Raw genomic sequence first — 27,265 nt, 5'->3', positions numbered from 1 at the left:
TCTATGTTTTCAAATACAGCTAATAATTTTATACTGTACTGTTCTGCATACAGACATCAGACAATTAGCATTCTTCTAATCTCCTAACTTCTTCTGTCTGGCTCTCAAGTGATTATCACTCAGCACACAGAGCAGCTGTTTCTATTGTTCATCACCGGGTTAGTCTTCATTGTAAGGGAAGATGGAAACACTCGCTGATGCATTTTGTTTATTTGAGAATGGGGGAGTCAGTCATGTGCCTGCCTGTTTGTCTTGGCCTCAGGCTATGACCATATACAGTTACTGTATAACTGCAATAAGGTTCCCAGGCGATTGTGAACTAGGTGACTCAACCTGTTGTGAGGATGGTTCAACAAGAGAGTTGGGGGAGGAATGGTTGTGGTTTTATTGCTCAAACAACACAACATAAGCATAGGAAATTGGCAGAGAAGAATGTAGTTGTCCTGTACCCTAATTATCCTATGAATGGTATTTATCTTCAGTAACTAATAAAGCACTGGCCAGATGGCAGTACACCAGATCTGACACGTTTAACTGCCTGATGATAAACTGTAAAGGCTGTTTTTAACTTGTTTATCTTTTGAAAAAATAAAAAAAAAGCAAACTTAATTCCGCTTCATTGCAGGATAGATCAGCAGTCCATATCAGATCTCATCTTGCAGAGTAAAGTCAGTGTTGATTGCGTTTTTACATATCCCAGTCTGCTATGTGTAACTCTTTCACAACACAAGAAAATTCAGCCACCAATCAGTGCTCGTCCAGTTCCTGGTAGCTGGTTGATCTCAAAACGTCATCAAGTCAAGGATCCCTATGATTCAGCTTATTTTGCTGACAAGCATATATTTAAGTGCAAAGTGCACAGGACTGTGGGACTCTGCAGCTTGAAGTCTGGCATTGCATGAGCTGTTTGGACTCACTTGCGTAGTGTATCCCTCGTTTGGCTAGGTAACCCATTCTATAGCCTCACCACTCGGTGTAAAGAACTATGCCCTCATCTCCAAGTGTGGCTCCACTTAATATCCAGCTGGGTCCTCTGGTCTGTTCTGTGATTGGCTAGGGTAAACGTTCCAAAAACAGTGTGCATGAGTTCAGGTTTTCTGTGAAGTGTTTTTCATTTGGAAAATGTAATCAGAACATCACTTCTCTGTGCCTACCTGAATTGGAACAGTACGTTCAATTGCAATATGTTGGTATTTCTCTCTGAAAACTGTGTTTACCCTGATCTCTCAGAAACTCACAAGGAGTAGCCTGTATTCAGAACTAGATCTACATACAACATTGTCAAGAAGGACAATTTGTACTCAGTTTCGTACATTTGTGCACAGGAAATGTGCAGGGTGTTTTGCTGTAGCATGTGACTTAGGTTTTTTTTTTTTTTTTTTAACAAAACAGAAACCTATGTTATCAGCTCTACCAACTGCTGAAAGTAGAGGCAATAGCGTTTGGCAAAAGCAGGTTTCAAGGGAGAGGGGAAGACTGTGTCCCTGCATGAATGCATTCAAGGCCAAGGAATAAACGAACAAAACTAAATAAAAATGTAAGTTTTAGTGCAAAGTGAACACGCATGTGGGGCACTGCAGCTTTAAGACAGCTGTTTGCGTTGCACAGTGTATCCTTCGCTTGGTTACGTCATGACAGGGATCACATGTCTTTCCTTTAAACCCAGCCCTTTCTATTGTCACTCAAGGCTCAGCCTTCAGACGCCGGCACGAAGGCTAGGCTTTCTGTGAGGATTCCACATAAAGAAGACAAACTGGAAAATAAGGCATGTGACACGCCAGAAAGGAGAATATAGAAATATAAACAGACTTAAAAGCCTCTCAGCTGACAGGTCATGGGATGGATACATCTAAATCTAAAATGGAAAACTGAATCATTTTATCCATAAGGCAGACTCTTTTTTTTTTGGGTACACGACACGCACGACCAATCAGCAGCACCTCCTTCCTTTGGTTTAAATAACAAGACAGTCGTCTGTTTCCTTTGCTACAACCTCAAGATGTCTTGATGCAGCTTGCTCGACGTCATAACAACAAAGGGATTTTGTATGCAGTCTTGCACAGCTGTAAAGGAAAGGTTGTTGGATACTGAAACTGTTTACATGAACAAAAACACAATCTGCAATAATTCTTACAAAGAGAAAACAGAAAACGTTTACAGCAGTGTGCAATTAAATATTAACCATTTTAATTGTTGTATTTTTATTTTTGGTTCTGTCACATCTTTTTGGACCAGTGGACCCCTAAAGGTGGATATTTTGTTTCTCAAGCCGGTGTGCTTACTTTTCTGTGGGAGTCGGGCAGATACCGGTATATATTGCGACATCTATTTGTATCGAAAGAAAAACTGATAACGCTGCAAAGTAACAATGAGGTCTTCACTGGCGCCTGGGATCAAACTGATTACTTCCTTTTCAAGGGACAGTTGGTAAGAAGCCTTATACAATATGTTTAAATAAAAAGAGCGTGCAACTGCATTCCCTGAGCGTGCTTGTTTTGTTTTTCACTGCCTTCGTTGCGTGGTCGTTTGCCGGACCACTTGCGCAATACGCGTATCTCGGTAATGCAAAGTTGTGAGCTGTTATGAAAAAAAACAGCCAAAGGAGCGGGAGGGGTTCAGTTGCGCTGCGTTTCTTTTATTAGTCGTTATTAATGATAGGTTGTTCAGAAGCGATGTAGCAACCAGGGCACTGTAGTTAGTTACACCTGAGCCTGTAGGTCTTCAGATCTAGATAATTATAAGGGTTTAGCAGGGACCCGAGTGTTGACATCTGATCCAATTGACTAACAAGGTGGTTCAAATAGCCAGGACTGGATGCAGGGCAAGGACAGTCATCGTATCTTCACTGCGGTTTCCCGTTACAGATAACACAAGTGCATGTTATTGTAGCTTGCAGACGCAACACACAAGCCCTTTACGAATAACAGTAACGCGTTCGACCAGCAGCACAGAATGTAATGCATACCTTATATGCAAGGAACGGCCTTTGCGACTGTCTCGCAACTACAGCAGGATTATGGTTAGCTGCTGTGTAGACTAGGCTACCAGTTTGCACAGGAAGACGTTGATTTAGTGAGGTTGTTAACCGACTGTAGATGTTGTGACGTCTCGTTTATAAAGTCGCAGGGTTTTAATTAAACATGTTACAATTGAGCTGCAGACAGGAGTTGGCACGTTAAACGAATGCACACACCACATATCTATAACAGTTTTCGATAAGACGCATGGTATTTTAGACCTCACGCAGGCACATACAAAAACATCAGGCCTATTTGGATAATTGAATTGGTTTTGGTGAGGTTCCATATTTTTTTTTAGATGGGTCGAGCATTTGTAAGCGAGTATAAGAGACGATACACAAACGTGCGTGTTTCTTTGTGGGGGAGGACAGACAATAAGTTTGTTAATTGGCTATTCTGTGGGGTTACCTCCTAAACATACCACCCGTGAATGAAGCAATCATAATTCTTCACTACACACACAACAGTTGTTTAGCCCAACCAGACTAACCTGTCAATCTCTTTCTTTATATACCTCTATACAGTCTGCTTCCCATGTCTACATCACTGGAGCCACATGTTATTAAATATGTGCCATCGTTTCTACAGAGTGTTACTGTAACTGTTCTGCGGGTTCCTGTTGTGGTCAGAGACATTGAGGAACAGCACTTCTTCAACATGACTGACATGTGTGACTTCGGGAAGCTGTGGGCTGACGCTGGTTTACATGAAATCAGCCGAGATTTAAACAATGTGACCATACTAAAAAAAAAAAGAGAGATCTTTTAGAAAAATCGAACATTTTAAACCATTCAGAAATTACTTTTATTTGATTACTATGGTGTCTGAAGCCCGTAGACAGGGGAATTCAGCCTTTAAAACCAGCGATTTCCTGTATTGCCCGGCGTTTATTTGTCATGTTATTTTGCATCAGGACAAAGATACTGTAGTATTCATCTCAGTGGTAGTACAGCAACATACCCGGTTATTGAAAGCGTACTGCATGCGGACACTAGTAAAGCCTGCTTTCATATCCATTTGAACTAGGCTGTCCCAGGGATGGAATAAGGCTCCCATTGCATAGCAGTTAGATCCATTCCTGGTTCTGCTATGTGTTTAATAAGACACACCTTGCTACCTATACACTGTGGCTAATCAAGCTCCTAGTAAAACCTGGACTGGGTGAATCCGCTATGCAGTAGGAGTCTTCTTGGTGCTCTTACTCTTGCTAGTAAACCCCTGAGTCATTTTGTTTCCATACCAGCCACAGCGTTCACTTCCTGTGCTGATTTGATTTCCTCTGTACTTTGTTGTGCAAGGTGTTTTAGAGCAGCTCTGTAGTCATGGAAACGAAGGCCTGACTGGATGGTTCAGTTCTACAAGATATATCTTGCATTTACCGAAGGGTAAGCAGGAGAAGCCAATGAAGCTGCTTGTTAATTAGATCCGCTCTGCTGGGACAAAGCGGCTTGTTAGATGTATCAAGTTCCACAATTGGAAGCCATTGAGGAATAAAAAGACATGCTCACATTTAAAGAGCCTCTGTTTTTGGGTGATGTTTGTGCAATCATTCAGATGTTTATCCAATATTGAGTTAGCATATTTCTTTAAGTCTGTGCACATTAAAAAAAAGAAGATTACACTGAAGATTCTTTTAAAGTTGAGCATGATTATCCCATGCTATTCTATTATCTGTGCTATTCTATGATCCTGTGCTATTATCGAAGAAGGCTGTACAGGTTTGTTTAGAATAGAATACATTTACTGCAGTGTTCAATGTCCTGATTGCCGTTGTCTCTTCTTGCTTTGTAGGTACCGGGGCTTCACCCTTTTTCTGACGTTCCTCTTCTACACCAGCTACCACCTCTCCCGAAAACCCATCAGCATTGTCAAGGTAGGCCATCTGTATCAGGGGCTGAAACCATGAGCATGCAATACAGTATTATCTGATAAGCGGTCCTACAGATGGATGGAAACAAGACTCCTGTTGCATTCCTGGTTTCACTAGGAGTTTAATAAGGCACACCTGAGCTTGTTACCTATACACTGTGGCCAATGAAGCTAATAGTAAAACCTGGAATGGGTGAAACTGCAATGCAATAGGAGTCTTGTTCCCATCCATGCTACAAATGTAGGACTGTGGGGGGAATAAAGTTTGTGACATTGAGGTAAGGTTGTGGTAGCTAGTTATTTGGGGTATGGTGTCCATAGCCTACAATTGTGAAACCGTCACTCTTCTCTTGGGTGAAGAAGCAATTGGATAACCTGAGAGATCTGGGAGCATTTCTACAGCAGCAGTAGTGATGCTAAGTCTTTATTTGTTTTTGTCACCAGAGTGAATTGCACAGAAATTGCTCCAATGTGGTCCGGCCTCTTAACTTTACCGGCTCCAACGAGACGTGGTGTGACTGGGCCCCCTTCGGTAAGTGTCCGTGTTGTCAGAAAGCAGACGACTGGGCAAGCGGACTCTTGCTAATAATATTGTCCGATTTCAGAGTTCCCGGTACATCTAATTTTGCCCTGACTTCTCATGCATGGAAAACTGACAGCCAGAATATTTTTTAGTTAGTAGGTACAGATGACCCTGTCTGTTACGGTCTTCTCATCACCAGGTTAACTGTATGTATTCATTCATAAGTAAATGATTTTCAGTCTTTCAGTGAAACCATTCTTTACATTGTGTCAATCAAGTTGTATATATAGTGTAAGTTCTTTTTTCTCTCTGTAGATCAGGATAACTACCAGACCCTGTTTGGTGCTCTGGATAACTCATTCTTGGTTGCTTACGCCATAGGAATGTTCTTCAGGTACAGTATATGTCGCTCTTTTTGAAATTTGTATTTTCGTAAGCTTTTCTCTACAGTTTTCCCTTCAAGTTGAGTTATCGCACAACGTCTTTGTGTTCAGGGTAAACAAATATAATTGGAGTTGTTGCCTTGAAGAGACTTGATCACAGTAACGATTCACGGTCCTCCCAACAGTAATATGTAATGGTGAAGGTCTTGAAATGATGATGGAATGAATGATGATTCTTTCTAAAGGAACCATTTCTGTACCCAGCCTTTGTCTATCATCTGTTCCTTATCTTCAGTTAGTTCTGACACAAGAGTCTGGCTGCTTCCACACTGTAGCAAGTGTCCAGAGTGACGGAGCTGTGTGTGTGTCTGTGTGTGTGTGTGTGTGTGTGTGTGTGTGTGTGTGTGTGTTTAACCCTTCGCAGTGGGATCTTTGGCGAGCGTCTCTCTCTCCGGTACTACCTCACCGCTGGGATGCTGCTGAGCGGTTTCTTCACCTCTCTCGTAGGTCTCGGCTTCTACTGGAATATTCACAACATCTGGTTCTATGTCTTCGCTCAGGTAAGGGGCTCATCATGGTATGAGGGCTGCTTTGCTAAAAGTATGAAATCCTGATGTGTTATTATAAACCTGGGGGATGATCATGTTTTTACTGGCTTCGCAGAGTCCTCTGCAGCCAGTCCCAGTCACTGAAAGCTACAACACAATGTTTCAGCATTTTAACCCAGTCCTCAATAAGCAATGCATGCGTGAATCCCATTTAGAAATGAATAGAAATGAATATTTCTGCTGGCACAGATAGTGGTACCCATGAACCTGTGCTCCAGTCGATAGAAGAATGAAACTGTACACTGTGCCCATGATCCGTTTGCTCTTCCTCAGGCCATGAACGGTTTAGTACAGACTACAGGGTGGCCGGCTGTAGTCTCCTGTGTTGGGAACTGGTTTGGAAAGGGGAAGTGAGTATGGATGACTATTCTGTGTTCTGCGTCTCCTTGCATATTAATACATTATGAATAATGCTGACTGTGCAACACGTGCGAATGCAGTGTGTGTGCGTGTGTGTGTGTATATATTATATGGGGAAGTTAAAGTGTAGCTACGTGACTTGGTGTCTGAACAGTGGGAGATCTAAACCCTGCTTCTCTTTACATCAGTAGTAATATGATCCTACCTGGTGGTTTTATGTGCTTTTAAACCTATAAGAGATATGGTTGGTGAATGTAGTCTTCAATCCCTCCCTGACTCTAGAATCCAGACAGACTAACATATTCATTTGCTTACGCAGCATCATGGGCTTGGAACAATGCTTTAAAGAATATTCATTTTTGTTTCTGATTTGTTTTTAAAGTATGACTCCTTTTCTTGTCTATCTGATTGATTGATTGATTGATTGATTGATTGATTGATTTGATGTAACATGTCATGCTGCTGCTGTCAGGATAGCCCTGAGAATGAGGTGGATTCATCCTGTAATTCTAAATATAAAGTGTTGAATGTGGCTGTAATTGCTCCTGCCTCTGCTTGTCTGCCCAGGCGTGGGCTCATCATGGGCGTGTGGAACTCCCACACCTCTGTGGGCAACATCCTGGGGTCCTTGATAGCGGGTGTCTTCGTGTCGTCGGCGTGGGGGCTGTCTTTCATTGTGCCTGGAATCATCATTGGGGTCATGGGAGTCATCTGCTTCTTCTTCCTGGTGGAAAGTGAGTTTTTAAAACAGGCATTTTTACTGTTTAATGTCAGCTGTCCATCTGTAAGCAATCCAGAACGCCACATAGTATTTAGAACAAACTCGCTGCTTTCTGTTCCGGGATCATGAATGGGTTTTTTCTTTCATTCAGAACCGGAAGATGTGAACTGCAGCCTTCCCCAGCACCATGTAAGTACAGTCACATTTCTGCCATTAACTTTAGTGTCATGCCATTGACAAAATAAATCCTTGAAATATTTTGATTTGGCAATATATACAGTACCGTCTATCTGAACCCCGGTAGACTGAATTGTGGTGTAATCTGAACTATGCTATTGTAATCAATAACATGCATGATTACAGCAGCTTTAACATAATGCTATAATAATTGTCTAAAACACTTACAGCAGATTTCTGTCTCCTGTTTTCATTAACAGTGTGAGCAGGACCCTAATCTCAACTCTACAGCCAATGAGGAGATATTTGGCAGCCCTTCCCACAGCCTGGCCAATGGCAGCATCCCAGTGGAACCAGCCAATGAGGAGCCAAAGGCCATCGGTTTCGTGGCAGCGTTGAGGATCCCGGTGAGTCTCTGGCACCGTGCTGGTGTCATGCATTAACATGGAGTGGCAACCATGGGGCCAGCTTTAAAACGCTCATCGAATTCAAAAGTACAATGAAATTCAGGTAGACAAACGGCACGATCTTGGTTTATTCTCATTAAGCGGTATAACAAATGATTCCAAACATGCGTTGCCTTGAAGTGTCGTTATTTCTGTTATACTGTCAATGGCGTCATTTTAATAACAAGATTGCGGATTGGATACAAACCACCTCCAACACATCCACAATGTAAAGTGCAAACCAAGTTTGGTTACTTTCATCCTAGTCGCTTACTAGAATTGTAAACGAGTTATTAAAAGTAGTTTTTGTATGAAATCTGACTTTTGTGTTCCTGTTCACGCCTCATGTTTTATGAACCCTTTCAGGGCGTGGTGGAGTTCTCTCTGTGTCTGCTGTTTGCCAAGCTGGTCAGCTACACCTTTCTGTATTGGCTGCCCCTCTACATCGCTAACGTTGGTAAGGAGCAGCATATCATGCGAGGACGTGAAACTAGCAGAATAACCCCAGGAGTGCGTAATTGCTGTTAATTCTCAGGTCTCACGTTTCCCTCTATGAGAGATGCACGCATTGTGGTTAACATTCCCTTCATCTCAGATTTGTAACCCGTGTCTGACTCCGATGCGCTAACTTCTCCATTTGTTCTTTTTCAGCACATTTTGATGCCAAGGCTGCTGGAGACCTGTCCACCCTCTTTGACTTAGGGGGAATTTTTGGTAAGATCTTGCAAATCAAGTATTTCAGGTCAGTCTGCAACAGGCAACAGGCAAGACAGTAGCTGTGCCCAGGATTCAAGATTCATACATGCATGCGATTTCCCTATTAGCGTAACAAAGGCTAGGCAGCAGACTATGATGTAGCCAGTTAGAGATATGTACCAATTAACAGAATCTCCCATTTTAGGTTGAACATCTGTGTATCTTCGGGTGTATCGCCCTCTAGTTGTAAAATACAGTATTGTCACTTCCAGTAAATACATACAGACCAATTGATGGCTGGCTCTGGAGTTTGAGACGAGGACTGTTTTGAAGTATACAAGGGTGTTAAATGGTTCAGAGAGAGTGATCTTCAAGTCCTTTGAGTGCTCAAGCTGATTTTGTGTAACGCTTGCATAATGTTTAATAAGCACAGGAACAGAGACATCGTGTCTTGGTTTAGTCAGGCATGGCTTCCAGTTTCTGTGCTGCAGTTTGGTCAGCTACAGGTTACAGTCTCCTCTTCTTGTGGGCGTGTCTGCAGGTGGAATCCTTGCCGGTGTTGTGTCAGACTATACAGGAGGCAGAGCCACCTCATGCTGCGTCATGTTAATTGCAGCAGCACCAATGGTGAGTGCAAGAACAGAAAGAGATTGCGACTGCTTTGAAACGGGACAGGTTTACGAATGCATTGATCTGCTTGCGTTTTTTTATTTGCAGTTGTTCGTGTACAATCGAATTGGAGAGTACGGTCTCGGGACGACGATAGGTAATTCAGAGTTTCTCTAGGTGTGGTGTCTTTGGGGTGGGGTTGGGATTTTAAAGAGCAGCACATGTTTTCATGATTCTCCTAAACGCTGTGTGTGTTTATTCCTGGTAGGAATGCTGCTGCTGTGTGGTGGTTTGGTGAACGGCCCCTACGCTCTCATAACTACAGCTGTAGCTGCTGATCTGGTGAGTACAATTCAGCCACTACCCAACTGAAACCTTTATCCTGCTCCGTATCGTGTTGTTTCAACTGGCACGCAGAAACCAGCCGTGCAGAAATCCAGTGGTTTTAGTTTTTTCTTTCCTCTGTTTCCAGGGAACTCATGAAAGTCTAAGAGGGAACTCCAAAGCTCTTTCCACTGTCACCGCCATCATCGACGGCACTGGTTCCATAGGTGTGTGGAACGTGCGTTTGTGATGGGAGTATAGAGTAGATACTGTGCCTGGATGTGTGGTCATTACTACCGGTAAAAAAAAAAAAATGGTAACCAGGCACACCACTGTTATAGATGTATAATTAAGTTATTCACCTCACGGATCAGCCAGTGAGGTTATGACAGCTGTATAAATGTTGTAGCATTAAACAGGAACAGCCACCTTAAGGAGAGGCTTTTGATTTGTTTCATAGGGTATTAACCTACTGTTTAAAACAATTTGCACGACAAAAAGTAAGCTTCTGCAATTGCTGTTCTCCTTGTGTCCTGTAGGTGCTGCTCTTGGTCCTCTGCTGGCTGGTTTGATTTCTCCAACCGGGTGGAACAATGTGTTTTACATGTTGATCACTGCTGACATCCTGGCCTGTTTGGTACGTTTGTGAGCAGCCTTAAAAAGCCTCTCCCATTTTTACTTTTAGCTTCTGTACATTTTTTATTATTTTCACAGGCGGTGAAGAAAATTAACCACCTTTTCACAACTATTATGGATTTCAAAAGCAGTGAAAATAAAACTCTACTGGACTGATTGTTATATATTGAAACCAAAGCTACAGTCATTCTTGCCATTACCAGTACAAGCAGCCTTTTGGCTTATGTAGGGTCTTCTTCAATTAGCATGATAACTTGCTAGCTAAAGATGGAACTAAGGCTTCTGGGAAAATGCAGTAAGGCTTGCATGTATTATGCATCATGAGCCACTGTGTGCCATGAGACATCCCACTAGTGCAAGCACACCTCAGACCTGACCCAAACACCCCCTGTATGCTGTCAGTTCTGCTCTCTGTCTGAATGCTTAATATGTGAAAATGACTAGTGGCAGCTAGACTGAGAGCCCCCCAAACCCCTTGCACTTGTTTTGACTTCCCGCTGTTTCTCTTCACAGTTCCTTTCCAGACTGGTTTACAAAGAGGTCCGGGGCTGGTGTGGGTTCTACACGAGGATGCGAGGGTAGGTCAGCCTCTTCTTCAAACTCCTGCGTTGTCTGTTCTGTATAAACTGAGCTGTGCTAAGGGCGGGCCCGATCCTGAACAGTCGGAGGGCGTTGCCAGGGCAGCTTCTGAGTGACGACAGTTAAAATGAGGGATGGATAGATTTAAAACCTGCGGCAATGCTTTATTTTGAGTGTCATAAATAAATAATTAAATTGAATATGTAATTAACCATTTGCTGAAGTTTAGTTGCATGTTAATGCAGTCCATAGCTATGCCATGCTGTGTGTGTGTCTGTCATTAGACTGCTGTTCTGAGCTCATATTTCATATTTGGACTTGATAGTTTCCTGCTCCAATAAAGAGTGGTATGCAGAGTTAGTGTTATTCTAGAAGCTATCCACGCTACGTAAATAATGCACATTTAAACCACATGACTGCCATTCACAACCGCGTTTTCAAATTGTGATCATGTGAATAGGGCAACGGTATCTTTTACATACTAGTGTTTTTACTGAAGCTGGAAACTACCAAGTCCGGCATGCAACTAAACCTCAGCAAATGGTTAACTGCATAGTAATGAAATACGTATTTATGAACCTCAAAATAAAGCGTTGCTAAGCATGCTTCTCAAAATGTGGGTTGCTGTACATTCCAGAATTCCAGTTAGATATGGTAAAAAAAAAATTACCAAGAAACAACTAGGGTGCAAGTCGGAGCAGTCAGACCATTTATTTGTATATACTTTGAAATGGATCTGTTGGTGGCTAATCTAAATATAGATGTCCACATTTAGATGGTAATGCAGCAGTTATGCTGTAATACTAACAAGGGCATCCTAATCACAACTGATGAGACCGTCTCCAAGGTAAAGGTTAGGAGAACTGAAGAGTCTTAAATGAGGCTGCTGTCTTCTAAAGAGGAGAACGGAACAGCTTCGACTGAGGGCAGAGATGCTTTCATGGAAAGCTAGATTGCCGGTATATAAATAAACACGCTTTTACTAATTTTAAATTCAATCACTCTTAGGACACGGGGGCATTTGCTCTTCAGGGAGTGTTTTTCCTTGTAAATCTTTTTAAAAATGCATTGCAGATACCGGTTTAACAAACATGCGATCTGTCATTGGGTTTACATCTTTCTTCTTGGAGTTTGTGTAATAATGCAAGGTACTTCTACTACTTGATTTCTGTGAATATATATGGACTTTCTAATTGGAAATGTGTTTTAAGAGTTTAAAAGCTACCAATTGCCCAAATGGTGTAACGGTTGGTTTTTAAATTTTGCAGCTCCAATTAAAATATGGCTTCTGAATTTTCCCTCACGTGCCCAAACATGTTTTGAAAAATAACTTCTGCTACTTCTCTCTCTTTCTCATTGCAGGTTTAAAGAAATCTGACACATGGGCCACGTGAGAATGTTCACAGAGCTTTCAAATAAAATGAACAAACTAAATGGATCGAGGGGGTGCTTTTGTTCTTTGATGCTGGACTGCTTTTATTGGAAAGACAGGAATCATGTCAGTCCTGGATAAAAGGGAACACATCAATGCCACGAGAAAGGGGGAAAGATTAAAGGAACCAAACAAATCACCATTTTTTTAGATGAAACTGCCGTCTGCTAAACGTGACTGCAAACAATCTGTTTCAATTAATAATGGAGTGTTTTTACCAACTGATGTCTTCCTCTGATCTATCTGAGCTGCAAGTCCTTTATCATTAAAATGGTGCTAAGTGTAATTCGGTTTTTGTTTTTTGTCCTCTTGTTTTAATCAGGGTGCATTGGCCTGTTTTGTTCAAGGTGTAATTTATGTGTTTTTTTTGTGAAAGGGAAGCTCACAGACCGCTCATTTCATCCCTTCCCTTTTAAAGACCCGATCACAGTAAAATTAGTCTTCCGCATAATTGTCCAGATGTCTGTACTGTTGAATAACAGCAAAGTCTTCATGGGCTTGTATTAATGTTGTGTTGTTGTTATTAAAAAGCCTAGATGTTTTATATTGTGTCCTGAATCGATTTTACGAGCAACTTGCACCACAAAAAATGGAGAAAAGAATTCACTAATTGTACACCCATAATACTTCTCTGTCTTGGGAATAAAAGATTTTACATTTTCTAGGTTACACATCAAGATTCAAGTGTGTGTGTGTCTCTGGTTTGCTGTTTAAAAGTGAATAACCTGTTTTGTTTTTTTTTTCTTTTTGCTGTCAATTGAAACTTTAGAGAACCTCATATCAATTTACCCAATAATCCCGATCCAGTAATTACTCAGCAGGGATCTCGCCCTTCTATTTCTTTTCAGGGTTTTGATTCCTTTAATAACTGGTTTCTTCTGCTTTGGGAGCTCAAAACGACTCATTTCCTCGAGAGGTTAATTAAAGCGGTCTATGTTAGGGAGAATTTCAAATAAGTTAATTACGCAACAGGTTTGTTCTTGTTTTGTCAGTTGGAGTGTGTGTGTGTGTGTGTGAGCGTGTGTGTGTGTGTGTGTGTGAGCGCGTGTGTGTGTGTGTGTGTGTGTGTGTGTGTGTGTGTGTGTTCTTTTATTCAAGTTGTCAAGATCAGAGCAGTCTGGTATAAATGGAGTCCCTACCAAGGTTGTGAAGTAGCACTAGCAAAATGATCTCTATTGAAGTTATTTTGGCTTGGATAAAATCTAAATTATGGCGCCGCCATATCCATTATAAAATACAGTTCTGGTGGCTCCATCCCTTTTGATTTAATTGAGGTCTTTGCTTGTGTTTTGCACTTCAGTTTGGAATTTACAGATATTTCAAAGGCGGTGCTACAGATGAAAATGTCCTGCTTCCTTCTACCTCGCCACATCATTGCAAAGGTGTCACCCACAGCACAGGTACCAGGATCTATTGATCTGGTATGTTATGCCACGTCCTGATTCAACACAACAAACAACTGAATTAGCCATCGGTTCAGGTTTAGTGTGACTAAAAGCTATTGCTACAACAACTGCCATCGGATTGAATCTCTCTTAATGTCAGCACAGTAATCTGCAGTTTGTTTTTTTTCCCTGTCATCTAGTGGTTGAGTGGCTCTTCTAGTAACCTGTACGTTCATGAACAGCAAGCCACCAAGACTTACTTGGAATAAGGTTGCAGCTTTATTTAACTGATTACATATAGACTGAGCGTGGCGTTAGCGCCACATGCTTATGCATTATCCCCGCTGAGGGACATTTTTCAATCCCCTTTGCCCATCCAGGTTTTGAATTAAAATGAATGGAAAGAAACACAGCTGCATGGTCCGAAGTGATGCACCTGCACTTATTTCAAATCATCCAGTTGCTCTGGAGTGGTCATCTTCTGGAAAGGAGATGTCTGATTATGAACTCCGGAGGTGTCTAAAGCTTTGCTATGATGACCGTCACGCCCATCCTGATTTTGCATCCTTATCTAAAACAGAGCTTGATTCCCATTGATTGGCCATTGAGCATGAGTGGAACGTGCGTTTAAAAGTGTTTTATTTTTACATTGCCTGTTACGCAGATCGGCTGGGTTTTGCATTGCGATTTACAGCAGATCATGCCTGAACTGCTTTTCTCCTTTGTTTTTCATAGCAGTGATACGCTGACTGACCGATAGAGAATGTATTTGCATTTATAACCCCCCTTAGTCTGCTCTGGATGCACATTTACTGTATGTGGCCACTAGACCTATCTTCATAATCACAAATGGGAAAGCAGAAGGAGGGCAGTCCCTTGCAACTGGTGACTGCATTAACCAACAGGTCCATCAGTCTCCTGGGTGTCGTGATAGATCGCTTCTGTAAACCCGAATGAGAGAATCCTAAGAAGCCAGAAAAGACCTACACATAGTGGGATATTAAGCCTATTCTCTAACTTTTTAGCCAGTGTTCTGTAATAAACTTATGCTGTCAAATGAATACACGAAAAGGGTGATTTTTTTTTTTCATGATGAAATTGAGGAAATATTTAAAGACCTAACCTGCCCAATAACAAAAGCATTCCCATATTGTGCTTCTAGCTGCTATATTGTGGGCAGTTTTAGAATCTTAACGACTGTGCTTAAAGCAGAGACCAGCTGAAAGCTAAGCATCAGCTCAAGAGGCTGTCAATGACTTTCTCTGACAAAAACATCTGCGATCCCCCATCTCCCAGCCACTTGTGCTTCAATGGTAGGTGACAGTAATCTCTCTGACCTAAATAGAATGTGTTTTTTTTACATCGAACAGAGTTTCTGTTTTTATAGTCCTACACCAGAGAGTGCTTGAAAATATAGGCCGTGTGTGTAAAAAAAAAAAAGGGCTTATCTTCAGCCTGAACAAACATGAATTATACAAGATCTCATTAGCGTGATGTTAAAGTCCACAATGAGATGCGGTTACTCCAAATTGCAAGCAATGGCTGCTTGCTTGTTTTAATGAGAGCTGTGCGCATGAATGTAAGAGAAATTACATTGACGCCTTCTTTAAAACAAAGCAAAAAAAGAAACAGTGAAATCACAATATTTGTTTGCCTAAAAAATAACCCAAACGGTAACAAAATTTCAGGCACTTAAACTTAGTCTTAGCCACCTGCTGGCCACTAAACTCATTACACCTGATTTAAAGTTGGCTTTAGCCTCCTGTTGGGCACTCAAAAAATGACACTCTATATTTTTTGTTGCATGAGGACATTGCCCATTTTATTGCAGGTTCTATGGACCCCACAAACCCCCAGGTGAACTGTGCACAGCAGTGACTCTGCTGCACTCAAAGACAGCAATCGCTGCTTATTCCATCCGTAACACTCCCGCCACACAGCACAATGAAGATGCCTCTAATGAGCAAGGAACTGTCGCTTCCTTCTCCATGGCAACGGTGCCTTGGTAACAGCAGGGAAATTGAACATCAAACCCAAACTAGCCCCATCCTTCCTCCACCATCACCCCCTCCCCTCTCCTCACTGCTCCTTTACTTGTCACTGTGCATCAGCCGCACCTGCAGACAGAGGGAACAAGCAACACAGACACAGCAAGAGACGGAACGGAGAGGAAAGGGGAAGCCTACTTCTTCACTTCCAGTAAAGGGCAGCTAACACTAGCTTGGTGTTTGTCGCTGGTACAATACTGGGAGCCTAACATCGTTTGACAGACAAAAACAACAGAACGCATACAGGTAAGAAGAGAGAGGTAACACAAACAGGTTTGTTTTAAAAAGGTGTAGGTAACTTCTGCAGAACGGGGACAATATTAGGTTTGTTTTTCAGTGCAGCAGTCTGAAAGCTTCCACTTTGGAAGCTCTTGCGATGGTTCTTTGTGGTGGATTGGGGAAGGACAGACTATTCGTTTTTGTTTTAATAGATCTTTATGTACAGGTACAATACATATTTATTCCCTATCATGGATAATATTTATACAGTGTTTTAATATCCTTTTTTTATAATGTACTTGTTTACCGTCTTTATGGTTCGGAGAGGTCTGTGAACTATATTCTGAAACAAATTCAAACACGATTTACATTAGTACACATTAGCAGAAGCATATGGGTATATGATCTTGGATATTTGAGTTTGCAGGTGTTGGAGATCTGACGATGAAACATTCTCTCTGTGAATAAACAAGGTGTAAAGCCCTGTGTGAGTGTTTGACCCAGAGAATCGTGGAAGAGAGCGACGGGGTGTGTAACTCTAGAGGAGGAGCAGCGAGCCAGAGAGCCGAGGCTAGCTTCAAGCAGGCCTTATCTGTTCTACAGCAGCCTCTTTTCCACTGCAGCTGAAGAAAAGGAGAAGAACAAGCAAGATGGGCTCCAGTTCCTCAGCCTACGCCCCCCGAACCATCCATCTGGACGTGGAAGGGAAGGTGCAGAAGGTATCATAATGATATTGAAATTCAGTGCAATGGAACTGCGTTCGTTGTTCTGTTTTTGATGAAGTTAATAGCTGTTGCTACTGGTACCATGATAAGATTGGTTCAATGGTATGAGCAACAAGCAAGGGGAGCTACTAACTCTCTACAGTCTAGGTGGGCAATCGCAGGTTACTGTTTCCATTGTATTCATGCCGTCCCACTATCCTTACAGTGACCAAATACTACTACTACTACTACTACTAATAATAATAATAATAATTATTATTATTATTATTATTATTATTATTATTATTATTATTATTATTATTATTATTATTATTATTAAAGGTACAAGACTATTTGCAATTTCATTGTACATTTAAAAAAGCATGAACTATATTTATCCCTGTTTTTGTTACTTGATACTTATTTAAAGGTGTTTTACAACAACACCACAATTCAAATGCAGATTCCCCCACTATGGTGCAGCATGTAAAACATTGAAGGAAGTCGAGAAATAGTTCTGCTGTGCACGAGGGCCAAGCATGTGATTGCGTCAGGGAAATGTCATGCAACAGCTTAATAAACCTGATCCTATCGTACAGCGTTTCCCTTATTATTTAAAACGGGCATGGATCGAGTCAGTGAAGTGCTGTCACACATGAAGACGCAATCACTGTAGTGTGCTACTGCACAGACACGCGCTTGAACACAGCTTGATGCCTGATGAGAGCAAAGCTGATATTGTGCTAATTATAGAGGCTGCTAATATCCAGTGGAAATGGATGCTCATACTGGCTGGCATGCTGTCAAGCTTTATTGCATTATATCTTTGACGTGCTGCAGGGCTCGGGTCATTTCACCAGTCTCATGCCTTCTTTGCATGCGAGGCCTGTGATGACCATATTATAAACCGTGTTGCTACAAAAGAGCACTGTGTGTAAAGAAAACATTTCAGAAACGAAATGAAAACGCTTTAAAATAATGGCAGGAAATTCATAATGAAATCCGTCTGACTGCCACAGGAACAACACTTGAATATCTTCTGCACTTCCTCTGAGTTCTGAAGCAATCCATTTTGAATTCAGCCCCTGTTAATTCCTGTGGTTTTAATTACCTGTGTGCATTCCATGTTCCTTTGTAATGAATGATGTTGATCACATGTATAAGGTAATTAATCATTTGAAATCTTTAGTACTTTCTGTGTGTACTGTGTTTATGAATCACAGAACAGAGCAGCGGAGGTTTAGTATCTGTTGTTATAAGAGGTAGTGTTTCACTACAGAACCTGTTGCAGCCGTTTCATTAAAATCTGCTGGCAAAACCATTGCATGATGAGGTTTTCAATGTCCGGAATCAATTCTGCTTACCTAGTCAATACTAATGCAACACTTTTAACCACCAATTGTGCCGAAGGATTATGAACTACTGGAGGAAAAAAATATATATAAAAAAAAAATGTTGTAATGGAATCTGATCACAAAACATTTAAAAAATATATTCTCAGAGCAGACTGCTGGTCATAAATCATAAAAGATATTTAAACATCAGCATCAGAATTCAGCATCTCACCACCGTGTTTATGCATGTATTGTAATCACATCTAACCACAGTAATCATTTCCATTGCTGTCTGACACTGGTGGGCTTCTGTGCTTTAATGTTATCCACAGATACAAAACTAGGTCAGGCAGGTTGAACTGATTGATAAGAGGGCAGCTGTAAGTGACCTTTTGTAGACCACAAAGGAGACAAAGGGACTGTAGCACTAGTGTGTGTGTTTGTCTTTACCAGCTGCTCCGCTGAGCTTTCACAGCGTTATCTAAACGTCCTGGAGGAAGAGCGTGTCTGATCCTCTGGAAGAGTATCGGCTAAATGAATAGTGTGTACCCGTTCTTTCTTTCTTTCTTTCTTTCTTTCTTTCTTTCTTTCTTTCTTTCTTTCTTCCCATTATTCCACTAGTTGGGTTGTCTGTACAATATTTACCCTGTCCTATATTTCACATTTTCAACACTAACGAGGTCACTAATGAAAGTAACCCTAATATAAGCAGTAAGATGGTTCCCATGTCTTACTGTCTATGTGTCTGCAGTGTTGAAAGGGTTAACCGTTGCTGTCTGTTTTACTCAGGTAATGTTCAGCCGACACTGCAGTCCATGTGACATCAAGGAGCTGCTGTGTTCATCTTCTAATATCCCCAGGTCAGTGCCCTGGTCAGCGCCTCTATATAATACAGCATGACATACAGAGCCTACTGTATAAAACACGTGCAAATATACCATCATACCGGTCATTTTGCTTTTAGAAACACGGCAATAATGCTGGTGGACCGAGAAGGAGCCATCATTTCCATTGACCCTACAATGCCATCGAATTCCCGCAGGTGAGCAGCACATTCTACCCGCCAGCAAGAACTAGCTTCCTATCGTTCCAGCTATGGTCAGCTGAGCTTGTTTCTGAATAAATTCTAAATTCTTATTTTGTTTCTTCTTCTTGTTTTACAGTAGTCTGTACAAAGTCATCCCTTTATCGACTGGTCAGCTGGGAGGTAATTGAGTAGCCGTGCTCTTACGTGAATTGTTACGTTAGGATCTGGATACAGTTCTTTATACTGGCCAGTGTCAGCCGTTCAGCATTGATTTTCTAAACGGAGGAACCTGACTGACTATCCCTGTGCTTGTCTCTGCAGAGAAAGAGGACATGTTTCAGAACGTCCTGTCCCAGGTGGCTGAGCAGTTCAGCAGGTAATACGTGTCTGTCTCTCTTTATATGTAGATGTGATCCTTAGTGTATTTACTGTTTACTGTTTGGCAGGCCTTGCCTTTATATTTAGTTTATTATATAAAATGAATACAGAAATGCTAGCACAATTTACACAGGAGCACGCATTCGATATACAGCCATCTTCCCCCTGCGCACTCAGTGCTAAGGTCATGGCCAATAGCAGTGTAAATGCTTGTCAATTCAATCTAACTTATTTTGCAGAGCCTTTAGGATCAACGAGCTGAAGACAGAGGTGACGAACAGACTGGCCATGCTAGAGAAGAGAGTGGAGTGTAAGTACACAAAAAAAACACACACCACTGCACTAAAACAGCCAAAAGGAAGGCAGCGGAAACCGGACAATAACTGCATACATGCACATTTGAAATGTCAGCTGTGGAGTTAAAATCAGAATCAATAACGTGGATGGATGTTGAAATTACAGGCTTGCAGAATTGACAACTGCAGTTACAGTATAAGGCCAACAGGTGTAGACATTTAGCTTTTTAAAAAAAACAGTGCCACGTGGTACTATAAATTCCCGGCAAACTCAGAGTTGCAAACTTGCACGATCACACTATTCATCCTCGCCCCTCCATTGTTTATAAATAACCCAACAGAATAAGGGGTGCCATTGGCTGTTGCTGTAAAGTGTTAGCCAGTTGAAATGTGAGCTGCGTGTCTGACTTTCAGTGGAGGGTCTGAAGGTGGTGGAGATTGAGAAGTGTAAGAACGACTTGAAGAAGCTCAGGGATGAGATGACTTCCAGAGGCAGCAGGTGAGACCCCTCTCCCCTGCACGCTAATCCCACCCCCATCAAATGACTCCTCCCCCTGTCCCCCAATCCCACCCCCATCAAGTGATACCCCGCCCCCTGTCCCCTAATCCCACCTCCATCAAGTGAGACCTGCCCCCTGTCCCCTAATCCCACCCCATCAAGTGAGACCCCTCCCCCTGTCCCCCAATCCCATCCCAGAAGATAACACGTCTCCCCCTGCCCCCTAATCACACCCCCAAAGAGAACAGCAGAACAGGAGCATGGAAAACCTGTTTGCATGTGAAAGAGTTTGATACTGGAACCAACAAAGCTACTTCTTGGTATTTCATACTTTGTAAAGTGCTCTGAGGTACTGGTATGAAAGGTGATCAAATCAATGGTAGAATGCAATAGCAGCAGTTTGAACTCCCTCTCTTGTCTGTGGTTTAGAGTGAACTGCCCTTGTAAGTATAACTTCCCTGATGATGGCAAGAAGATGACACCCCGGAGGGATGTCCCCAGCTATCCCAAGGTAATTCAAGCAACCGACGACAAAGAAAAAGCTGCACGCTATACTGTACCATTACGTTTCTAAAAAGCAGCTGTCCAGACAATGCTGTGCTCGTGACATCAGGGTGTTGTTTCTGTGTTCACAGTACACTCTGTCCCAGGAGACCATCGAGGCTCTGAAGAAGCCTACCTTTGATGTGTGGCACTGGGAACACAATGAGGTGGGAGAAGCATAGCTATTCTGCTGGCATGTACCCCACTTTGAACTGGCATGCGTTCTGGTTAGCCCACTCAGTCTACAGACGGCATTGCTTTCGTACTACTGAGCCGTCTGATGACCGATAATAATGCCTCTTTTGTATGATGCGTCTTTCAAATGAACTCAAATGCTGCAATTAGAACCAGCAATGGTTTTGCAGCATGCTCTGTAATATTGTCAGACATTGTAACAGTGTTGGAAGGGGGAGACTAGTGGATTGACTATGTTTTCTGCCAGGATCCCCTTGGAAATGAGATGTATATCTCAAGGGTTCTATCCTGGTTACGAAAATACGTTTGAAATTTGAAATTTTGCATGAATCAAGCACTGTTATTTTTTCCACATTCAGCGAGAGTAATAGATACAGGATGTGATTGCGTGCAGCTGTGCACCAGTGATGTGTTCTGTATTGATCTCTGTGCAGATGCTGAGCTGTCTGGAGTATATGTATCATGATCTGGGCCTGGTAAAGGAGTTCAACATGAACCCAATCACACTAAAACGCTGGCTGGTAAGGACATCACATGACAACACTGGGGCTTCCTAACCCCACACATTTGCTGTGCCGGCAGACCAACATATATGAGCAATGTGCTGATTAACCTCTCCCGCTCTCTTGCGCCCCCAGCTGAGCATTCAGGAGAACTACCGCAGCAACCCCTTCCACAACTTCCGTCACTGCTTCTGCGTCAGCCAGATGATGTACGGCATGATTCACCTGTGCAACCTGCAGGTAACGCGTTATCACATGGACTGCGACACACAGCCCCTAACACCCAGTCATATATGCTCTCAAGCAAGTAACATGTAAAGGGCAGGACAGTATAGCATCGTAAATATGATTTGGTGAGACAACTAAGTGTGTATAGCAATTTGCTTCACTCTACTTCTGCAAGCCAGTTTTATCCGCAGCACACAAGTTCTACTAGAATCACGAAAGAAGCGAGCGTGCTCTCTGATGACATGCTGTCATCCCCCAGCAGGGTGTATGCTGCCCTGTATGTCGTAAATGCTTCTTGTTTATTGTCTCTAGGAGAAGCTGACCCAGACGGATATGGGGATTCTCATGACTGCAGCAGTGTGCCATGACCTGGATCACCCCGGCTACAATAACACGTGAGTGCAGCAGCAGCAGCAGCCCTGCCGTTGAACAGAGGGGGAGATCACACAAGCTCCAGGGAGCATTCTCACCATGATCTACGTCTTGAAGAGGGAGCGCTCTATTTGAAGCTCTACAGCTTCTGAATGCTCTGCAGTGGCCCGTCTTTTTATTTCAATCTTGGATGCAGTACAGCGATGGGAATAAGACTCCCGTTGAATAGCAGTTTGATCCATTCCTATTTTTACTGTTTCATATGTGACTGATCAAGCTCATAGTAAAACCTGGCATGGGTGAAACTGCTATGCAATGGGAGTCTTATTTCCATCCCGGTTACATAAAAGGAAAATGCAATATGATGACGATGATGATGATGATGATGATGATGATGATGATGATGATGATGATGATGATTTTGAAAGCGTTTGTGTCTCTTTGCCCCAGGTATCAGATCAATGCGCGCACGGAGCTGGCTGTCCGTTACAATGACATCTCTCCACTGGAGAACCACCACTGCGCTGTGGCCTTCCAAATCCTCACCCAGCCAGAGTGCAACATCTTTGGCAACGTGGACCCCGAGGTCTTCAAGCAGATCAGACAGGTGAGGGGCGGGGCATGGGTGGGGCTTAGGCAGGTCTTGGGTAGGGGCAGGGGCAGGCATGGGCGGGGCTTGGTGGGGTATGGTGCAGGACAGGGGCGGGGCATGGGCGGGGCAGGGGCAGGTTACCTGCAGGTGAGGCAAAGTTAAGAGCTCTTGAACTGCTTGTCTAAATGAGGCTGCCATTTTTGTGCAACTGTTAAACTCTGTCTTGCATTATTTTTTAACTATTGGATTGTATTTTTACCTTTCTAAAACCTTTCAAGGTTGCCTAAATAAAACAAGCTGCTGCAGGCTTATTTCACTGTCTATTTGCTGTTCTTCACAGGCCATCATCACCCTGGTCCTAGCCACTGACATGGCCCGTCACGGAGAGATACTAGACTCTTTCAAACAGAAAGTGGACAACTTTGATTTTACAAACGAGGAGCATGTGACCTGTGTGAGTAGCACAGAAACAGGAAACGACACTAATAACAAAGAGGCACTGTGAAGTTTAATGCTGCAGATGTTTCTTTTGGCAGTGCGGTTGCATTTTTGTGTTGTATGCTAAATGAAAGTCAATGCTCTGCTTGTCTCTTTAGTTGAAGATGGTGCTGATTAAGTGCTGTGACATCTCCAATGAGGTCCGACCCACAGAGGTGGCAGAGCCCTGGGTGGACTGCCTGCTGGAGGAGTATTTCATGCAGGTACAGCAGGCTGGCTGGGATACCGGACAGGGGAGAGCTCAAAGTGGGCACTGCAAAGTGAGCTGCAATGCGTCGTTCTGATCTGTTTCGTCCCTTCCTGCAGAGTGACCGGGAGAAGTCAGAAGGGCTCCCAGTAGCTCCCTTCATGGACCGGGACAAAGTCACCAAGCCCACGGCTCAGATCGGCTTCATCAAATTCGTCCTGATCCCCATGTTTGAAACGGTCATGAAGGTGCGTGCCGCAGGGATTTTAGGGAATCCTTTTTTTTTGGCTAGCTTTAGCATTTCTGTCGTTATCGATCAGTGCCACAAGCACAATCTCCAGCAGGATATTCACAAGCGGGATCCACATATGAATGTATTAATAATAATAATGTAGTTACTGTTAGGGTGGTGGTAGTAATCTGTTTAGATCGTTTAAGCAGACTCCGCAGTGTGCTGGAAGCTAACAGATACAACAGGGGTGCCTGTGTTTGTGTCATTGAGTGTTGCTGTTGCATGTGCCTCAGTGTGAACGTCTCTCCTGGTGTCCCTCTCAGCTGTTCCCTCAGATCGAGGAGATCATGGTGCAACCGCTGCGAGACTCCCGTGATCACTACGAGGAGCTGAAGCAAATCGACGATGCCATGACCGAGGTAGCCCCCCCTCCCTCTCCCATCCTGCCCCCCCCCCCCCTCTCTTCCACCATGCTCCCTCCAGGACTGCCAGGAGTCAGCTTTACTGTGACCCAGAACGTTAAACAGATTAATCAACAAACAGAAAGCAGAAACAAGTCAATAAATAAGTATAATCTGGCAACCTGTGATTCATACTGAGCAGTGAAAATGGTTAAACTATTCTTTTTTATGTTAAGTTTTCTCTTACTATATTCTGCACAGTAGTTGGAATTATATACCAGATATCCTTTGGGGTATATTTACCCAAATGATTCTGTAACTAACTAACTAACTAACTAACTACTAACTAAATCAATAAATAAATAAATAAATAAATAAACATGTATTATTATTATTATTATTATTATTATTATTATTATTATTATTATTATTATTATTATTATTATTATTATTATTTAGTAACAGCTTATGATTCTCTTCTACATGTTTAATTTAATAATAAAATAAATAAAAAGTTGATCCTAATAGGCCTGCTGAATCTCATGACTGATTCAGTTGGGTGCTGTGAATCTTAGTGACTACAGTATATGCTAACATTAAGGTGTGTCTTTTGTTCTATATGAGGCACAGAAGAAAAAAACTGAAAATATGTCACTAGGAGGAAAGAAGAAGTAGGAAAGCCCGCGCCAGCGTGGTATTCTGTAAGTAAATTAGTAGTGAACTGTAGTGCTAATCTCTAATTCTCTCATGCCTCTTTCTGGAGGGCACCATTTACACCTTTTCCCCCCTGGCTTTCTGAATTTCTGCTTTAGGGAAGTGTTAGCCACAAAAGACACGATCTACTCAGCTTTTGCAACAGCACTAAATTGTCATCACTGTAAAGCAGCAGTCAGACGTTTCCTACAGTGCTTTCACATACAGTACAGAAGTTATTTTCAGAATAACTTTACCAAGCCAACCGCAGCTTCGTCATCAATTGCAGCCAAAAGCATCCAAGCCCAGCTGTTGCTTTGGCTTGGGTTTTCTTTGGCATGGAAGCCAGAAAGTGGTGAGACTTTGTGCAGCCGCAAGAGCTTGGTAATTAGGGCACAGACGATTGCAATTCAGCCACGACAAATTGAAATCCCAGAATTGTCCTCTTTTTTTTATCTTGGCTGCACCCAGCATAGTAAATAGTAAATAAATATAAAACATAGAATTCTCTAGCTGACTGCGAGCAAAGATAGTGATATCTGCTAGTAAACTTGACCCTGCTAAAATAAGCCACGTCCTCTAAGTTGTTAAGAAGCTGTTTCCTAATCATACTTGCTTTGAGACTTGTTTGAAACCTCACACAGAAATCTCGTTCCAGTGTCATTGTTCATTCTTGTTGCTGTGTGCTTCGTTGTTTGAAACCTCACACAGAAATCTCGTTCCAGTGTCATTGTTCATTCTTGTTGCTGTGTGCTTCGTTGTTTGAAACCTCACACAGAAATCTCGTTCCAGTGTCATTGTTCATTCTTGTTGCTGTGTGCTTCGTTGTTTGAAACCTCACACAGAAATCTCGTTCCAGTGTCATTATTCTTTCTTGTCACTGTGTGCTTCGTTGCAGGGATCGTGGTTGCACGTTCGATTTGGGAATCTCAACAGACCTTCCAACTGAGGCTTGCGCTGTGGGATTGAGTCTTCCTTCACGAGCCTCTCACAGCAGTGGTCGGAGAGTTTCACAGCCCAGCGGATTTGTTTTTACAAAAGGATTTTGGAATTAGTTATTGGTAATGCTTCATTCTAGGTAGCATTAGTTACACAATAAAGAAACCCTGAAAGAGCCAACTTCCCACCGTTTCGGTGTGTATAACATGCCTTTGTCAAGGGAGAGCGTGTTTGAAAACAAACTGGAGGTACTTGTAGGCTTTGATGCCATGGCAACAATACTAACTTATATTTATTTAAATCTGTTAATGTGTTTGTGATATCATTTACTACATAATCAATGATCTACTATTCCTTTCTATTTAAATCGTCAGGTATATATATATGGCCAAAAGTTTTGCATCACCCTATAGAGTTATCAAATTTTGCTTCATAAAGTCAAATGAAACCAGCTGAATAATGGCCTACTGCATTACATACTACTTTGTAGTTTTCCATATACTGACAACTGACAAAAAATGTAACATTTCAAAATCTAACATGAAATACTGTACAACTATTACGGTTTCCGGTAGACTTTTGCCATATCATTTTGTAGTTTCTTTGATTACATGATGTTAAATAAAAGATCTAAATTATGTTCATAGATATATCTTTTTTTAATTCTGTCTTAATTCTAAAATCCTAGGGGATGCAAAGCTTTTGGCCATAGCTGTATATATGTATGTATGTATGTATATATAGGGAATTCCTGGGTAACTGTAAAGCAATTGCTGCATATAGGTGAAGGAGTCATTGTAGAACTCAGAACTGTTTTGTTTCACTTTCTGTATCAATACTTAGGACACATCAGCTTTGAATGTATTTATGTACGATGAAATCTGAATTAACCCGTGGTCACCAAAGATACTGAAAATGCATGTCCACTAGAGATCAGTGGCAGCTCATCCATGATTCAGTGTTGTTTCAGGGAACACCATTCCCAGTCAGGTCACTGCTGAGTAGTTAGACATACTCCCTTGAACTTATTATTATTATTTTATTTTACAGAAATTTTGTGCCTATCGATGGCCTAAAGCAAGAAATATAAAAGTAAAAAGCTTTCTTCAGTCAGTTTTCACTTCATCAGCTCGCCCTTTCATTTCAAACAGGTTTGATAACTTTACAAGCACCTCTGAAGGCACAACAATCATTTATTGAGACCAAAAACCTGACTTAGGCCTCAGTTGGTTCAAAGTTTATGGCACTGCCATAGTTATGCTGAATAATGGTCATGGCAGCGCCATACTTGTGATTTGATCCAGGCCTTAGCCAATTTTTGCTTTAGGCAATCACTTTCAACCTGTAGTCTAGCACACCTAACGTATTTATAATGTTGTACTTTAAGCATATTTTTAGTTGTATCAGGATTATTTCACTATTTTTGTGCACATGTTTGAGAAAAAAAAAGTTTGATATTGCATTTTTAAAAGTGACATAGACTGTATATTATACTTGTATCCCACATCGAAATAGAACAATGCTGTTAGGAATTTCTTTAATGATGTATCATTTTTTTCTCTTATATACTAGAGCTGTATAAATCAATAAAACGATAAATATCTTGATA

At 41.9% G+C, this 27,265-nt stretch overlaps 2 protein-coding genes across 6 annotated transcripts; both read left to right on the top strand.

Annotated features, from left to right (window-relative positions):
* The first annotated feature begins 1,668 nt into the window (after nt 1-1,668).
* On the top strand, nt 1,669-13,060 carry LOC117966558 (glucose-6-phosphate exchanger SLC37A2-like). Its single transcript, XM_034912880.2, has 18 exons — nt 1,669-2,427; nt 4,812-4,893; nt 5,334-5,421; nt 5,728-5,806; nt 6,220-6,355; nt 6,677-6,753; nt 7,331-7,497; nt 7,636-7,673; nt 7,922-8,068; nt 8,474-8,564; nt 8,759-8,821; nt 9,345-9,430; nt 9,521-9,569; nt 9,681-9,754; nt 9,885-9,963; nt 10,276-10,373; nt 10,886-10,950; nt 12,314-13,060. The coding sequence occupies exons 1-18, from the start codon at nt 2,369-2,371 to the stop codon at nt 12,327-12,329; spliced, it is 1,494 nt and encodes a 497-aa protein (XP_034768771.2). The 5' UTR covers nt 1,669-2,368; the 3' UTR covers nt 12,330-13,060.
* Nucleotides 13,061-15,875: 2,815 nt separating this feature from the next.
* Nucleotides 15,876-27,263, top strand: LOC117397249 (high affinity cGMP-specific 3',5'-cyclic phosphodiesterase 9A). Of its 5 annotated transcripts, none has more exons than XM_059009784.1 (20): nt 15,876-16,062; nt 16,509-16,754; nt 18,863-18,933; nt 19,038-19,115; nt 19,240-19,280; nt 19,422-19,476; nt 19,718-19,788; nt 20,189-20,273; nt 20,703-20,784; nt 20,909-20,983; nt 21,446-21,532; nt 21,650-21,754; nt 22,055-22,137; nt 22,565-22,721; nt 23,047-23,160; nt 23,303-23,407; nt 23,511-23,639; nt 23,947-24,043; nt 24,647-24,725; nt 25,616-27,263. In XM_059009784.1, exons 2-19 carry the CDS (start codon nt 16,686-16,688, stop codon nt 24,697-24,699), a joined length of 1,557 nt encoding a protein of 518 aa, XP_058865767.1. In that variant the 5' UTR covers nt 15,876-16,062; nt 16,509-16,685; the 3' UTR covers nt 24,700-24,725; nt 25,616-27,263. The 5 variants fall into 5 exon arrangements, with proteins under 5 accessions (XP_058865767.1, XP_058865768.1, XP_058865764.1 ...); XM_059009785.1 differs by having other exon boundaries at nt 19,237-19,280; nt 23,947-24,042; nt 24,655-24,725; XM_059009781.1 differs by having other exon boundaries at nt 16,463-16,754; nt 19,237-19,280.
* Nucleotides 27,264-27,265: the final 2 nt, after the last annotated feature.

Source organism: Acipenser ruthenus, chromosome 39, assembly GCF_902713425.1.
Source record: "Acipenser ruthenus chromosome 39, fAciRut3.2 maternal haplotype, whole genome shotgun sequence".
NCBI classification, from domain to species: Eukaryota; Metazoa; Chordata; class Actinopteri; order Acipenseriformes; family Acipenseridae; genus Acipenser; species Acipenser ruthenus.
This window is presented reverse-complemented; position numbering and strand designations above follow the sequence as displayed.

Excerpts from the sequence above, each read along its gene's own strand:
- LOC117397249 (XM_059009781.1), top strand. The coding sequence starts at position 16,686 with ATGGGCTCCAGTTCCTCAGCCTACGCCCCCCGAACCATCCATCTGGAC. Across the intron at positions 19,789-20,188 it reads GCTAGAGAAGAGAGTGGAGT|TGGAGGGTCTGAAGGTGGTG; the intron begins GTAAGTACACAA and ends TCTGACTTTCAG. Across the intron at positions 20,785-20,908 it reads ATGTCCCCAGCTATCCCAAG|TACACTCTGTCCCAGGAGAC; the intron begins GTAATTCAAGCA and ends CTGTGTTCACAG.
- LOC117966558 (XM_034912880.2), top strand. The coding sequence starts at position 2,369 with ATGAGGTCTTCACTGGCGCCTGGGATCAAACTGATTACTTCCTTTTCA. Across the intron at positions 2,428-4,811 it reads TCCTTTTCAAGGGACAGTTG|GTACCGGGGCTTCACCCTTT; the intron begins GTAAGAAGCCTT and ends CTTGCTTTGTAG. Across the intron at positions 8,069-8,473 it reads TGGCAGCGTTGAGGATCCCG|GGCGTGGTGGAGTTCTCTCT; the intron begins GTGAGTCTCTGG and ends GAACCCTTTCAG.